Source organism: Musca autumnalis, unplaced genomic scaffold (genome assembly GCF_047663935.1).
Source record: "Musca autumnalis isolate F117 unplaced genomic scaffold, ASM4766393v1 scaffold_1, whole genome shotgun sequence".
Classification (NCBI taxonomy): domain Eukaryota; kingdom Metazoa; phylum Arthropoda; class Insecta; order Diptera; family Muscidae; genus Musca; species Musca autumnalis.
The window spans coordinates 321,507,909-321,522,724 of NW_027411644.1; the positions used below are offsets into that span (position 1 = coordinate 321,507,909).

General features: G+C 35.3%; 1 protein-coding gene across 2 annotated transcripts; it reads left to right on the forward strand.

Annotated features, from left to right (window-relative positions):
- The first annotated feature begins 246 nt into the window (after nt 1–246).
- Set8 (SET domain containing 8) lies at nt 247–14,041 on the forward strand. Of its 2 annotated transcripts, none has more exons than XM_073962522.1 (3): nt 247–577; nt 780–1,426; nt 8,673–14,041. In XM_073962522.1, exons 2-3 carry the CDS (start codon nt 1,126–1,128, stop codon nt 10,790–10,792), a joined length of 2,421 nt encoding a protein of 806 aa, XP_073818623.1. In that variant the 5' UTR covers nt 247–577; nt 780–1,125; the 3' UTR covers nt 10,793–14,041. The 2 variants fall into 2 exon arrangements, with proteins under 2 accessions (XP_073818623.1, XP_073818624.1); XM_073962523.1 differs by having other exon boundaries at nt 362–678.
- Nucleotides 14,042–14,816: the final 775 nt, after the last annotated feature.

The following is a 14,816-nucleotide window of genomic DNA, read 5'->3' on the forward strand; positions in this document are numbered from 1 at the left end:
TAATGAGGATTTATTTGACGCCAAGGAATTGTCATTTGAAACCCAGTCGGTTTGTTAAAGCCGGTTGTATATAAACGTACTATTATATGCACACGCACTATTATCGTCACGTGATTTTTAGCGCCATCTACAATTTCTTCACAAGAACAAACAAATACCTGTTACACAAATGCAACCATGTTTCCTTTGACATTTCATTCCTAGCATTTAGCTTTTGTATATATCATTGGATGTCAAACAAAATCTGTAGCCATCTCATTTCAGCTGCCAACAAAATAGAACGCTACAATCTCTAGCCATCTCGCTTTCAGTTATATCAAAAAAGAACAACAACAAACAACGAACAAAATAAATTACTTGCATAGAAAGAAAAAATGTAGTTGTAAAAACGCGCGGAAAAGTAATTACTGAGAACACAAAACAATTCAAAACATACAACAAGGAAATCTCCAAATATTTGCCTTAACTTTTTTGATAAAAACTTTATACAAAAGTCCAGATTTTCGGCGGAAACATTGCCTCCAATCCAATCTTCTGGCGTAAAACGAAGACGGTGATTGTTGGTTGGCTTACACGGGTAGGTTACGTGCGGTTAGAAGCGAGGCAGGTCAGGCGAAAGAGAAATACATTAGCAAATCGACGACCGATGGAAATAAATAACAATAAGTGGTGGATAGTGTAAATGAAGATGAAAAAGCAAAAGAACAACAGTTTACAATCGACGTCGGAACACAAAAATGAATGTTATTGAAAATCTGTTTAATTTTTCCCCTTTTCAGATTTGAGCGGAAAAGTACTCTGGCGACAACAGCGAACGCTGACTATTCTTTGCGAAAAATCCTACGCAAGTTTTTCGACCATTACCCGCTTAGTGATAAGACTTTCTGGCGGTCTGCTGCTACAACGGATACGTTAACTTAAAAACAACAGTTCCATTGCCATCGAATAAGCATCATTGTGGCGGCGGGGTCAAAAATTATATTCGACTATATGTTGCATTGTTGTGATTGATTGATATTTTGATGATTGTCATTTGATTTTACTTGCGACGAAATTCTTTAGACAGAATTTGCAGATTGGTCTTGGTTGTATCTCTATTTCGCGGCCGTATATCACATAGACAAAATGGTGCGCCGACGTACGCGCGCCTGTGCCAATTCCAAGGCGCCTGTTGAACTTATGACAAATGGTGGCTCTGCTGCAGCTGTCTTGACCAATGCCGCCCAATTGTTGGAGGACCAATATTTTGCCAGTCCCAAGAGGAAAGATTGCAAAGTGGAGGAATCTGCCTGTGATGAAGGAGGTCGTAGCAGTGCCAGCTCATCTCCAACGACAATTCAGACCGAAGATGCTACGGTTCACAGAACTAAACATAAATCAACCAGTCCCAATAAAGTAAAGGGCGGCATAAATGGGCGCACAATTGGTAAGTCATTTTATCCAGAATATTAGGATTGGTTTTTTATATGTTAATATGGCCCTCACACTTCTTGCACCCATAATCATTGTCACAACTGCCATCACCACAACAATCTGTGTGGTGTATCATTCATTACTGGTTGCAATGAATGGTATAACCTCAATCTTTTTTTCATATTGACTTTTGACTTCGTTGGATAGAGGGGAATACATTTTGTGTGTGAGTGTATGTGTTTGTATGAATGTGTATATTCGCGTTTGTTTCTAAACATTGCAACAGTCAAAACTTTTTCTTCTACAAAGAGCAGCGAAACAAAAGAATGCATAAAGCTCTTCAATGTTTTTTTTTATCATTTTGTGTAAAACACTTTTAAAGCCTGTTTTGTTGTTGAAGAAAAAGTGAATTTGCAAAAAATAGTGTTGGAAATAATAACAATAAATTATGTTGAATATTGTTTCGGGAAAGACCCTCTGTGAAGAAGATTATTTGTACCAACCTTAGTGGTAATAATTTGATGTACAGTAGATCAGACAAATCGTTAAGTTCGCTGCACTCTTGTATACTACATGTCAGCTTACATAGTCTGTATGTTGCCATTTACTTACTATCCTATCACAAGAAATGAATGGTTAACCCATTACATCATTCTTTGTTAAAAATTGAAAATATATTAATAATTCTATAATAGTTAACAGTATGTCTCCATCGGGGATATTCAAGTTCGAACATAAATTCAAATAGGTGGTAACAGCCCAACGTGACGTGTAACATTATTATTTGCATAGTTTGTGTCCCACTACAAAAATAACAACAGAACATGTGGAGATGTGTGGATGCTTCTACACCGAATGCCTGGGTTCGATACCCAGGGCAGACAACATCAAATTTTCAGTGGTGGCATAAGTACCCCTCGCGTTATGTTGGCGACATTACCTGAATATTTCTGCCATGTAAAACTCAAGTCATTCCGTACGGACTCAGCGATGTACATAGGTCCCATATACTTGAACTAATATGATATGACTGAAATCTACCTTGTTCCTTCTGGGATGTTTATATGAACCGCATCTTACATTGACTAAGCTGATTGATGACTCTACATTCACCGTTGTTGTTACAAATTTGGCTGTTGCACAGAACTCGTTGGTAGAACGAGTTCGCTCGGATCGTTGACCCATGGTTCCACGGTTCCGACTGAAAAAATATGTACCCGAATTAACAAAGCATACGAGTACAAATACCAGGGCATACTATGTTTGATATCACAATTTAAAGTAGAAGAGTTACACCCTGTTTACCCATACATACAGTTCGAAAAACACCAATAAACTCACACATATTCACTATCACACCAACTAACAACCTCACTGCCGACAAAATTTCCTTGTCAGTAATCAATGTAAGTGCTTTGAAAGCAACTTCAATTTTTTCCGAACGTTTACACATGCAAGTGTCAGTTCGAAAAAATTGAAGTTTCGACTATAATATGTATACACAACTGTCTGCAAGTTACTTGCATGTGTAAACGGGGGGTAAAGCTGAAAACACATCCAACGTTTGGGGAGAAGAGTCGAATCAAAACAAATTGCTAGATCATCTGTAGCGCTCGTGTTGGTACTTAAAAATAGCTGTTTAACCGTTAAATTCCGCTATGTTTGGGAAAGACATTCCGATTCAACAGGTAGTTTGTCGAGCACCCAGATATAGGTAGGAAGTTATTCGTGTAACTTTATTGCGTCTAAGGTTCTGAAATCGGGTGGTCTGCTAATGGAGACAATTATGGGGAGATGGTCTGATCTAAGGGAAATTACGGGTTACCAGGTAACGTCATTTGTCAGACCAGGTGACACGATGGTTATCATTATTATTATCATTTAAAACTAAATCTGAACAAAACAGGCCAATGTTAGATATACTTGTTTGAATTTACTGTTTGTCAACAAAATATATTTTTTATAAATCAAAGTAACATTTGAAAATGAACATTTGTATCAGAAAATTTTTTCAATAAATTTTATTCATTCTGTCTTTAATTCTTGAAAGGACGTGTAGACATTTTTTTTTTTTTCTTGAAATCTAATAGGTTATGGGCCCAGCCCATTCGTCGATTATAAAAATATAATTAATTTGTGTGCAGATATTCGTGAGCATTCGGAATGGAGCAAAAAGTGATGTTTCCGTAGTTAAATTCCTGTAATTATTTTACATGGAAATGTATTTAAAATGTATTTAATTCAAATGGATTTGTGGGATGTTGTGGAGAAGTATACGCCAAATCCTGTTACAGCGGAGTTCAACAAACAAGATCAGAAAGCCAAAGCAACTATAGCAATGTGTGTGGAGAATTCGCAAATACATCTTATTAGAATGTCAAAAACAGCAAAATCCATGTGGAATACATTAAAAAGGACCTATGAAAGAAAAACTATGACGTCTAAGTTACATTTGTTACGTCGGCTATATGACAAAAGAATGACAGACGGAGAAAATATGCAAGATCACATCAATAGTTTGAATGTTATAAGGGCACAATTGATAAATATGCGCGAGGAAGTCAAGGATAGTTCTATGGTGGCCATTATGTTGAATAGTTTGCCGAAGTCTTTTGGGGCATTAGTTACATCAAATGAAGGTCAGCCGGAAGAGTCAATCACACTGGAATATATTCAAGAAAAACTTTTGGATGAATGTGAACGCAGATGTGAAACTGGAAATTCCAATAATATTGCAGAAAATGAAGCCTTAAAGACACAACAAGGAAAGTTCAAGAAACGTAAGCCCATTAAGTGTTATCATTGCCACAAGCTGGGACATTTAAAGAAAGATTGTTTTAAATGGAAAAAGGAGAAAGACGAAGAAAGCTAATTGGTATCTGGTCAGGTATGTTTGAATGTTTTTAACAGCTCGAATGGATGGGTTATCGATTCCGGAGCATCCATTCATATGACTAGTAATTTGGAATTCTTCAATAAGTTGGAGACCAGGAATAGTAAAGTGTATGTAGCTGACGGAAAGGCTTTAGATGCAGAGGGGATTGGAGAAGGCTTAATAGAAGGAAAACACAATCAAATCCTGCTTCAAAATGTGCTATATGTTCCCGGTCTCAATGGAAGTCTAATGTCCGTGAAGGCTATGACCTCAAAAGGATGCACGGTTATATTTAATGAAGCAAATGTATCATCAAAAAGTCGAGGGTTTAGCAACTGAAAATCTATATGTTTTACAAGAAAGAAATCAATACAAACAGAATACAACTAAAAATCATTCGTTAGCATGTGTTCATTTATGGTATCGACGCTTAGGTCACCGAAATATTGCTGATATCAAGAAATTACCAAATTTAGCTGAAGGTATTTGTATACAGAATTGTGAAGACAATAAATTTTGTAATATATGCACAAAATCCAAAATGACGAGGATTCCATTTCCAAAAGGGAGCGACAGCAAAATTAAGGAGGTATTGGAGCTCGTACATTCGGATGTTTGCGGACCACTTCAAGTAAGCTCACAAACTGGAAAGAAATATTTTTTGACTTTTATCGATGATTTTTCGCGATATACGAAAGTTTATCTTTTATCGAAGAAAGATGAGGTAACTTTAAAGTTTAAAGAATTCGTTGCTGAAGTTCAAAATGTTACTGGAAAGAACTTAAAAATTATTCGCTGTGATAATGGAGGAGAATTTATTAACAATGAAATGAAATCTTTTTTGAAGGATAATGGTATAATTTTGCATACAACAGTGCCATATTGTCCGGAGCAGAACGGAGTAGCGGAGCGCAAAAACCGCACTTTAATTGAAATGGTAAGAGCTATGCTAAATGAAGTCAATTTACCAAAAATGCTGTGGGCCGAAAGTGTTATGGCTGCAAATTACATACAAAACCGATTACCCTCTAAAAGTATACATACAACTCCTTACGAACTGTGGTTTGGAAAGAAACCAGATTTAAGTAACATCAAAGTCTACGGTAGTAAAGCTTATATTCAAATTCCAAAATGTAAACGTCGTAAGCTTGATGTAGCAGTTGAAGGTATTTTGGTAGGATATTCCGAAACAGCGAAGGGATACCGAATTTTGAAAAAAGGAAGCAATGAAATTATCATAAGTAAGGATGTGAAATTTAAAGAATTTGATATGCAAGATATGAAGGATAGTCCAACTGAACAATCGATTCCAATGCAATTTCCAGGCTTTAATGAGAGCAACACAGAAGAGGATGAGTTGGATTTCGAGTCTGCTGATGAGGATGTCACTATTGAGCAACCTGTGATTAACGTTGATGCTGAAGTCGAGGAAAATGACACAGTAATTCGTCGGTCTGAAAGATTAAATGAAAAGACCCCTCTGAATTATAAGCAACTTGTCAAAAGCGCAGTAGGTGAAATCGAAAATGCTCCAAATTCTTGGGAAGAATTGCAAACACTCCCAAACTCAAGTCGAAATGTATGGATGACTGCTGTTAAGGAAGTAACGTAACAACACGTGTATTTTAACAGAACTACCCGAAGGGAAGAAATCTATAGGATGTAAATGGGTATTTCAGATAAAGAGCGACAACCTGAACAAAGCCAAAGCAAGGTTAGTTGCCAAGGGATATACACAGTCATTTGGAGAAGACTTTGACGAAACATTTGCACCAGTGGGAAAGTAGGTGGCATTGCGGACGCTTTTAGCAGTCAGTGCGTCGAAAAAGTATGTTGTTAAACATTTTGATGTTCAGTCTGCTTTCTTGAATGGAGATATTCAAGAAGAAATTTACATGGATCAACCAAAAGGTTTCGTTGAATCTGGTCAAGAACATTTTGTATGCAAATTACAGCGTTCAATTTACGGACTTAAGCAGGCTGCTAAATCATGGCATGATAAATTAAGTGAGGTTCTTAACAAAATTGGCTTTGAAAAGGGAAAAGCTGACACTTGTTTATATACCAAGAAGGTGGACAGCGGATTTATTTATCTTCTAGTTTATGTAGATGATCTACTAATTTGTGCAAAGAACAACTTAATTGTGGATAAGATTTATAAACAGCTTAATGCGTATTTTGAAATTAAAAATTTGGGAAATGCGTCATATTATTTGGGCATTCAAATTATTCGCAATTCTCGAGGAGATTTTCTACTTCACCAAAATGAGAAGATATCAAAACTGGCAATTGAGACGAAATTAGAAGAAGGCAAATGTTCGCAAATTCCAATGGTTCCAGAATTTCCAAAGATTGTACACGAAGATAACCCTTTACCAAGTAATGATAGATACCGGTCTATTTTAGGAATGCTTCTTCATCTATCAATCACTACAAGACCAGACATAGCCGCAGCCGTTTCTATTTTATGTCGAAGAGTTGAAACGCCAAGAAAATGTGATTGGGAAGCTGCTAAGAAGGTCGTTAGATATTTGAAGGCATCAGCACAAAGTAAATTAGTAATCAAATCGTATCCGGATCTTGAAATCAAATGTTACTCGGATTCAAATTGGGCAGAAGATCATGAGGATCGAAAATCAACAAGTGGTTATCTAATTTTGCTGGGTGACAACGCAATTTCTTGGTCTTCAAAGAAGCAGTCAACAATTGCGCTATCATCTACAGAAGCTGAGTTTATCGCGGCTTCGTATGCAGCACAAGAAATTTTATAGATAAATCAATTACTACAAGATATGTCAATAACAATCACATACCCAATACCTATGTATGAAGACAACCAAAGTTGTATAAGGATTATAAAATCACCAAAGTTTAGTTCAAGAACAAAACATATTGATGTTAAGTATCATCACATAAGGAATTTAGAAAATGAGGGTGTAATTGATTTATTGTATTGTTCAACCGATCAACAACGAGCTGATTTCTTAACCAAACCTTTGGCTTCATCTAAGTTTAAGTTTTTAGTTAAGGATTTATTTTGTTGAGAGGGGATGTTAGGTATACTTGTTTGAATTTACTGTTTGTCAACAAAATATATTTTTATAAATCAAAGTAACATTTGAAAATGAACATTTGTATCAGAAAATTTTTTCCATAAATTTGATTCATTCTGTCTTTAATTCTTGAACCGATGTGTAGACATTTTTTTCTTGAAATCTAATAGCCAATAACAGAAGAGGTTATTTAATAGCCTGTTTATATTATAGGTTTTTTTAATTTGATTTATTTGACATATACATCATGGAATTGACATGTATTATATCCGGTTACATATAAACTTACTATAATAAGCTTATAGATTTATATATAGATCTTTCAGAGATTAGTGCCACATGTGAATAAGTTGCCACAACTAAAAATCGGCATTTTAGGGGTAAAAATCGTCAAATCGTCATTTCTGTTTTTTTGACGAAAAATTGTTAAAATGATGCCTATCAAATCTAGCAGCACTGGTTACAGGAAAGTTTGTTATAGAGAAGTTCGACTGTATGTGGTTTTGTGGCAAATGGCCCTTCACGAAACTTTTTTTTTTTTTTTTTTGTAAAAGCGTTTTGCGGTGCCAAATCTAGCCCAAAAACTAACTAACCTGTCATCATATATTTTCGTGTGCTTATTTAGAACATATAGATATAATCCTTCATCGATCGAATTAAAAATAAAAATACTGAAAAGGTGTACCAAAAAGTCAAAATTTCAATTTTTAGCTCAAAACTGATAAAACGGGCAAACAAATTTAAAATTAATAATGTTCATATCTTAAGCAATATTGTTCCGATCGATTTTACCACATATTCATTCTTTTTAAAATAAATCAAAAAAAAAAAATTTCGATTTTCTGAAATTTAATAGTAGGAGTCACCCCTTAAACATGCAGTTAAAATGAATCAATGTGAATGAGGTTGCAAATGTTTGTTGTGTTGAAATAGAATCGGACGACATTCGTCGGTATAGCTCAGTAGTTAAAGTGTTCTTTCATTTGCCTGTAGTTGTGCGGATATTTAGTCCATATTTACATTAGGCAATTTTCCTTGCGGCAATTGTCAGTTTGTAGGTGAGAGAGGGTGTTGAGAGGCAAAGGGTTACCATATGACTCACCTCCCTCTCCATCAAACTGACAATTGCCGCAAGGAAAATTGCCTAATATAAATATGGACTAATGGCTTCAAGAACTCTATATGGAAACCAATTTTATTTTCGTTAACGTGTTCGTTTTACATAGATTCCAACCTCTTGTCATTATTACGTCTCTAATAACAATTGGTTATATAATAAAAATTAATAAAATAAAACTTAAAATATTAACTTTAATTCTCTTACTTTTCAGGCGTTCCTCTTGCAACCCGTTCCCAAACTCGTACTATTGAGAATTTCTTTAAAGCTAATGCTGCCAAACAGAACAAAATCACCAATTACATGAATGGCCATGATGATTCTACAACTGCAGATACTCCGAAAACTATTCAACAGCCTACCCTATCTGCATCCGTGACACCACCACAAATGACCCAACAACAACAGCAGCATATTGAACAACAAAAACGTCAAATTAACGGCGATCACAACTATCAACAGCAGCAGCAACATTTGCCACCGGTCATAAGTCGTCGCAGTCTAGATCATATTATAGTACCACAGGAATATATATTCGATTTGAGTGAGGATACAAATGATAGTGAACACACCGATATGTCAGATGAGGCTGCCGCAATGTTGCATTCACAGAATGTTGATAATCTAATGACAAATGGCCTTGATTTCACTACACACCGTTCATCACAACGTTCCGATAGTCATTCATCGTCACACAGTAGTTCAAATACAAGCGGTACTGACAACATATTCCTGCAGGAGCCCGTCTTAACTCTCAACGTGGATAAGTCACCAAATCAAGCCTCGTCCATAGTAATAAACAAAACACTCGAAGTACAACCGAAATTCTCTTCACCAAATCAAGCAAGCAAACCGCTAGATGTTCAAGCGAAATTTCCTTCGCCAACGTCTTTATCTGCCTCTGTCCTACATGGACGCTTTAATCAAATTGTATCGTTGAATACATCACCAACGAAAGATGCAACTGCTGCTGATAGCTATGAAAAGAAATCCATGGAATTGAGTTGTCATGATTACGCTTTACTAATGATGCCTGAAAATGACAATAGTTCCTGCGATAGTGGTGTGGCATTCCATACCACTGTCACAACAACACCACAATATAATGGTACTTCCACAGAGGGACCTGTAGATGGCTCAATGCAAATGGTAGCATCAGCAGTAGCTTCTCCAGCACCAGCTGCAGCAGCAACAAATCGCAGACGTAAACCAGCCACACCTCATCGCATAGTCTGCTGTCCCTCACCCATTAAATCACAACAAAGAGTTAGTTCGCCAGCCGATTCACCATCGCCACGTAAAATGGCATCGGCTCTCTCACCTCGCAAGTCACAAAGACATGTAACTACAACCGCCATGGCCGCAGCTGGTGGTGGAGCTGCTGTTGTAACGGCACCCAACAAAACCAGACGAAGACTGAATCCATCGCCTCCTACAGAACAAAAATCTGCCTTAGACGCTGAAACAAATCGACAAGATGTTGAACCTGTTGTTGTTATTGTCGATGATGATGTTGAAGTCGAAGATGATCATGATGTAGAATGTGAAAATATGACCACAAATACAGACGAAATGAAGCTAAACAATCCACCTCCCCCATCACTTGTGAACGGTGTAGGAGGTATTGGTGGTGGCGCAGCAAAGTCTATTTTAAATTCAGCCAAACATCCCACAAATCAACAGAATGCCACCAACAACAAGGGAAAACCAACAAAAGCTCATCACAAAACCAAATATACCGTTCAGAGGCCACAGCACACAGCCCTCAAACACCAAGCCCCTCAGCCATTGGCAGCCACAAACGGCAATCGTGAAATCACAGACTGCTTCCCCGTGCGTCGAAGTGTGCGCAAAACAAAAACTGCCGTAAAAGAGGAGATGATGCGCAACCTAGAACAAGCTATACTCGAAGAGCGTTGTGATGGTCTCAAAATTGCCTATTTTGAAGGTAAGGGTCGTGGCATTATTTCCGAAAGGCGTTTCCAACGTGGCGAATTCGTAATCGAATATGTGGGTGATCTCATCTCAACCGCCGAGGCAGCTGAACGCGAGAAACGCTATGCCTTAGATGAAAACGCAGGCTGTTATATGTACTATTTTAAGCACAAAAATCAGCAGTATTGCATCGATGCCACAGAAGACACGGGAAAACTGGGGCGTCTGGTGAATCATTCTCGCAATGGCAATCTAGTAACCAAAATTGTGGTGGTCAAACAGAAACCTCATTTAGTTTTAATAGCCAAAGATGATATTGAAGCAGGAGAGGAACTGTGTTACGACTACGGTGATCGTTCAAAAGAATCATTGTTACATCATCCGTGGTTGGCTTTTTAGGATATAGTGAGATGACAACAACAACACATATTGTTAAAACATTTACATTTAGGCCCAGATAAACCAATAAGCAAAACACAATAACATTACATATTTGCTATTTTTCGTTTGTTTGTTTTTGTAAGAAAAGTTCTTAGAACTTGAAAAAAAAAGCCTCAGCCACCATCGATTGATCACCCTCCCCCCATGCATATATACACCGATTTTTTAATTATAACTAGAAGTAGGAAAATCTTTTATTTACGAAAGAAACACCCACATTACATTCAACACATAATTGTTTGATGATAACTAGATTTTTAATATTTTTTGTTTTTGTAATACAGGTGTGGTGGCATTTTTGTCATTTGCAGCTTGTAGAAATCAATTTTAACCAAGCCTGTTAGACCGCGTTCACTACCTTATTGTCGTAATAAAGAAAACCAATTATTTATTGCAAAAAAAAAAAACAAAAATGAGAGAGTTTAGAAAAATTTCATAAAATATTGAATGTTTTCAAATGAATTTTAATTTATTTGATATCATTCGAATTGAACTGCAATATCTGGAATGATAATAGTTAATAATTTCTATATTTGCTTTTTTAGAAGAGATTGAGACTTAAAAAAACATTTCATATTTGTAATATTAACGATAAAGAACGTTAGCAAATATTCAAAGACTAGACAAATATTTAGACAAAATTTCAGATTTCAATGCAAAAGCGATTTTAGTGTGTGGTTTTGAGAATGACGAAAATAACTTTGAATTCCAAATGTCATCAAATTTTTCATATTCATTCACCAATTTACGAAAAGTATGGTTATTGGAGGAAGTAGACCCTCACTCATCTCAATGTTTAATGCCCATTAGAAACATTTTTTCACAGGGAAGTTTTAACTTTTTTTCGAAATCTTTTATGAAGTAGAAAGACAGATTAGTTTTTAGGTAGTATATACTTTTAATTGTGGCGCCATGTCGACTAACTTCTCGCGGTCAAAAGGCCCTAATTAAGTTTGGCCCATATGTTCTTATTTCCACCTTTCCGCTCATACAGCCAAAATAAAAGAGGCAATAACACCATTTGCATGCCTATAAATCTGTCGGTTTCGTTTGGTTGGTCGGTTCTTTGGTAGAATTTATGACTTAGGATTGACACTACTCTACTCGTATCGAACTCCAATTACATATATTTTATAATTAAAGTTGTCATCCTTGGTGATACTACATTTCTAAATGCCATTGCAACTATCTTTTTAGGCATGTTCTTTTCAAATTTTTATCTTCAATCATGACAGTTCTCTCACTTACTGTTTCTCAATACTTGGAAGGAGTTTCTTACCTACAAACTTTCCTGCACAGAATTGATTTTTTTCCAAACTCTTTTTCTTTGTTTGAAAACGAGGGCAAGTAATTGAGATAATCTTCAGAATAATGGATATCTGCGCAACCATGACTGAATATGAACTCCTATTTGAGTTGTATAAATCTACTTTATAGTTCACTGTCCTAGTTCAAAAAAGTATGAGTAACGTCACGAAAACTAATGTGTTGTTACGTATACGCAATTTATTCCTACAAACGACCGGAATCCATCCATTGAACTAGGAAAAGAACTAGATCGTTCAAACTAACTAGCCTATTTTTGTTGCTTTCTTAATTTCCTGAGATGAGTTCACACTGGGCTGTCATCTGAGAGGTTGTGGATACATGCTCCATTAACCATAACCCATTTAAGTTTACATATCTGGACAACAAACCATTTCAATTTCTCAAAAATAAGTCAGGGGGCTCTTCTTTGCAAAGACAGTACTTGCGGGATACCAGCGGGGTTACTCTCTATTGCGATGCGTAAGAAAAATGCGTTGCGTAAGGAAATTAAACACGTCTCTAATGCGTTTTCGTATCTCCTTTTGCAAGTATTTTTGTTCCTTTTTTCTTTCTGGCATCACTGCAATCTGTAATACAAAAGGGTATGTCAAAATCGTGCGTTAACGCAAATATCTTGCGCTAAAAAATACCAAACGCAAATGCATCGCAATACAGAGTATCACCCCAGGTTTTTGCATTTGCTACTCTCCCTCACGTACTTCGGTTGTTGTTTTTTTTCACATTACTTTTGTGTTGGTTGTATTTTATGGTCGACACTGAACTAAATTGATCAACCTCATAATAGATAGAACTCCAACTATTATTTTCTTTATGACAGTCTATCGAGAACATCTGGTGGATGTTATCGAAAATGGTATTTGAATTTCAATATTAGCTCTGTTCCTTTACGTGCAAGAATCTTCAAGTTTTACCACTTTTTACTCGAAAAGCGTTCCTTTACTTCAGACACCATGCAATTCATATGAGTGCAGTTTACAACTTTTGCTACTTTTGCCGGTTTTACCACTTTCAAAAGTAAAGGAACAGACCAATTATTTATCAATGCATGGGATAAAAAACAGGATTCTTATAATGGGCCAAAGTTACTCAAAAGCGTTTTAATTTTCCGATACTTTTAATCTATAGGATATTTAAACATAAGAAATCGGACCCAAGAAAGCTAGTAATCTTGCAATATGGGTCAATTTATTCCCCATTGTGTATTCATTTAATGTTTCCGTGTCTCATACCGAGCATATCTGATGGATATTGTGGAAAATTATATTTTTCTCATCATTTTCAGTTAACATTTTGGAGCAGAAAGAACATGGTGGCTCCGTATTATTCATTTTTGTTCTATAGGGCTTGAGCCTTTTGTGACCCAACCATAAGAGAATAAACAAAAAAGCCACATCACTGAAATCGCTAACATTGCATTCTTGATGTTCATACATTATTTTTCATTAGCAAGTTTTTCCTTAACCTCATCTCAATTTACCTTCATCAAACCATTACTAGACGAGGTCTCCAATGTTATTTCTTTTTTTCATTTTAATTTTATTTCGTAAAATAAACACAAAAATGGGTTTCTTTCAAGATGCCTAAGCCTAAGAAAAAATCAAATCTTAAATATGAAAGAATTGATGTTGTCTTATATTTAATGACAAAATACACAATACAACACATAAATACATTAACTCTTAGATTTATAGCCTCAGAAAAAAGGAAAACCACTGAAGTTATATTAAAAATAAGGATAAAAACTTTACGTTTACATAGGAAAAAGTATATACATATATTTAATTGTTAATACAATATAAAATATAAACGAAAGTAAAAAAATACATTTTCGCAACATAGGTTAAGTTTAAATTTATAACAAAAAAACCGAAAACAAAACATAACTCAATTAAGATTTATATTCATTTTTGTAGAGCTAATTTAATTGTTAAAATATTTGTTTGCAACACAAGAAAAACACATAATAAAATTTGCAACATCTTAAAATTGTAAATGCAGCTCCACAAAGAGTGCTATCAACTCCACTACTCTATCCCGCCCCTCACACGAAAAAAAGATGTTGGTCTGGTACCTTTGTTTTCCACGAAAAAACATTTTTACTTTTTTTCTTAATTTAAGTTTAAATAAATGCACTTTCTGGTCCCATTTAAAAATAGAAAAAAAAAACTATTTTTAAGATTTGTACTCTTTATGTCCATAATATTCTCTATGATTTAATTATCACCATCCATCCCTCCTCTTACACTTTCTTTTCACAATGTACCCCACACCCACCACATAAATAGAAATTTTCAATGTACAATAAACTCAAATATTTTTTATTAGTACACACTTACTATGAAGCTAAGTTATTAAAGTAATTTCAAAAATTTTCCTCTTATTTTTAATTTATTATTCTTTGAGTTTGTAACTTTTTATTATGAATAAAGAAATGACACATTTGTATTTAATATTATTTATAAAAGAAAATATTCACTATATTTTTTAATAATGAAAAACATTGATGGTTATTAGGACTTTTTGCATATTTTCTGTAGTGAATACAAACCACAGTTGACATTTGCAAAACCATCATTGTTGGTGTTATTAAACATTTGTCACTTTCTTTCCCTTTCATAAATACTAGCCAAAAATATGTTTTTACAGCTTCGTA

Excerpts from the sequence above, each read along its gene's own strand:
- Set8 (XM_073962522.1), top strand. The coding sequence starts at position 1,126 with ATGGTGCGCCGACGTACGCGCGCCTGTGCCAATTCCAAGGCGCCTGTT. Across the intron at positions 1,427-8,672 it reads CATAAATGGGCGCACAATTG|GCGTTCCTCTTGCAACCCGT; the intron begins GTAAGTCATTTT and ends CTTACTTTTCAG.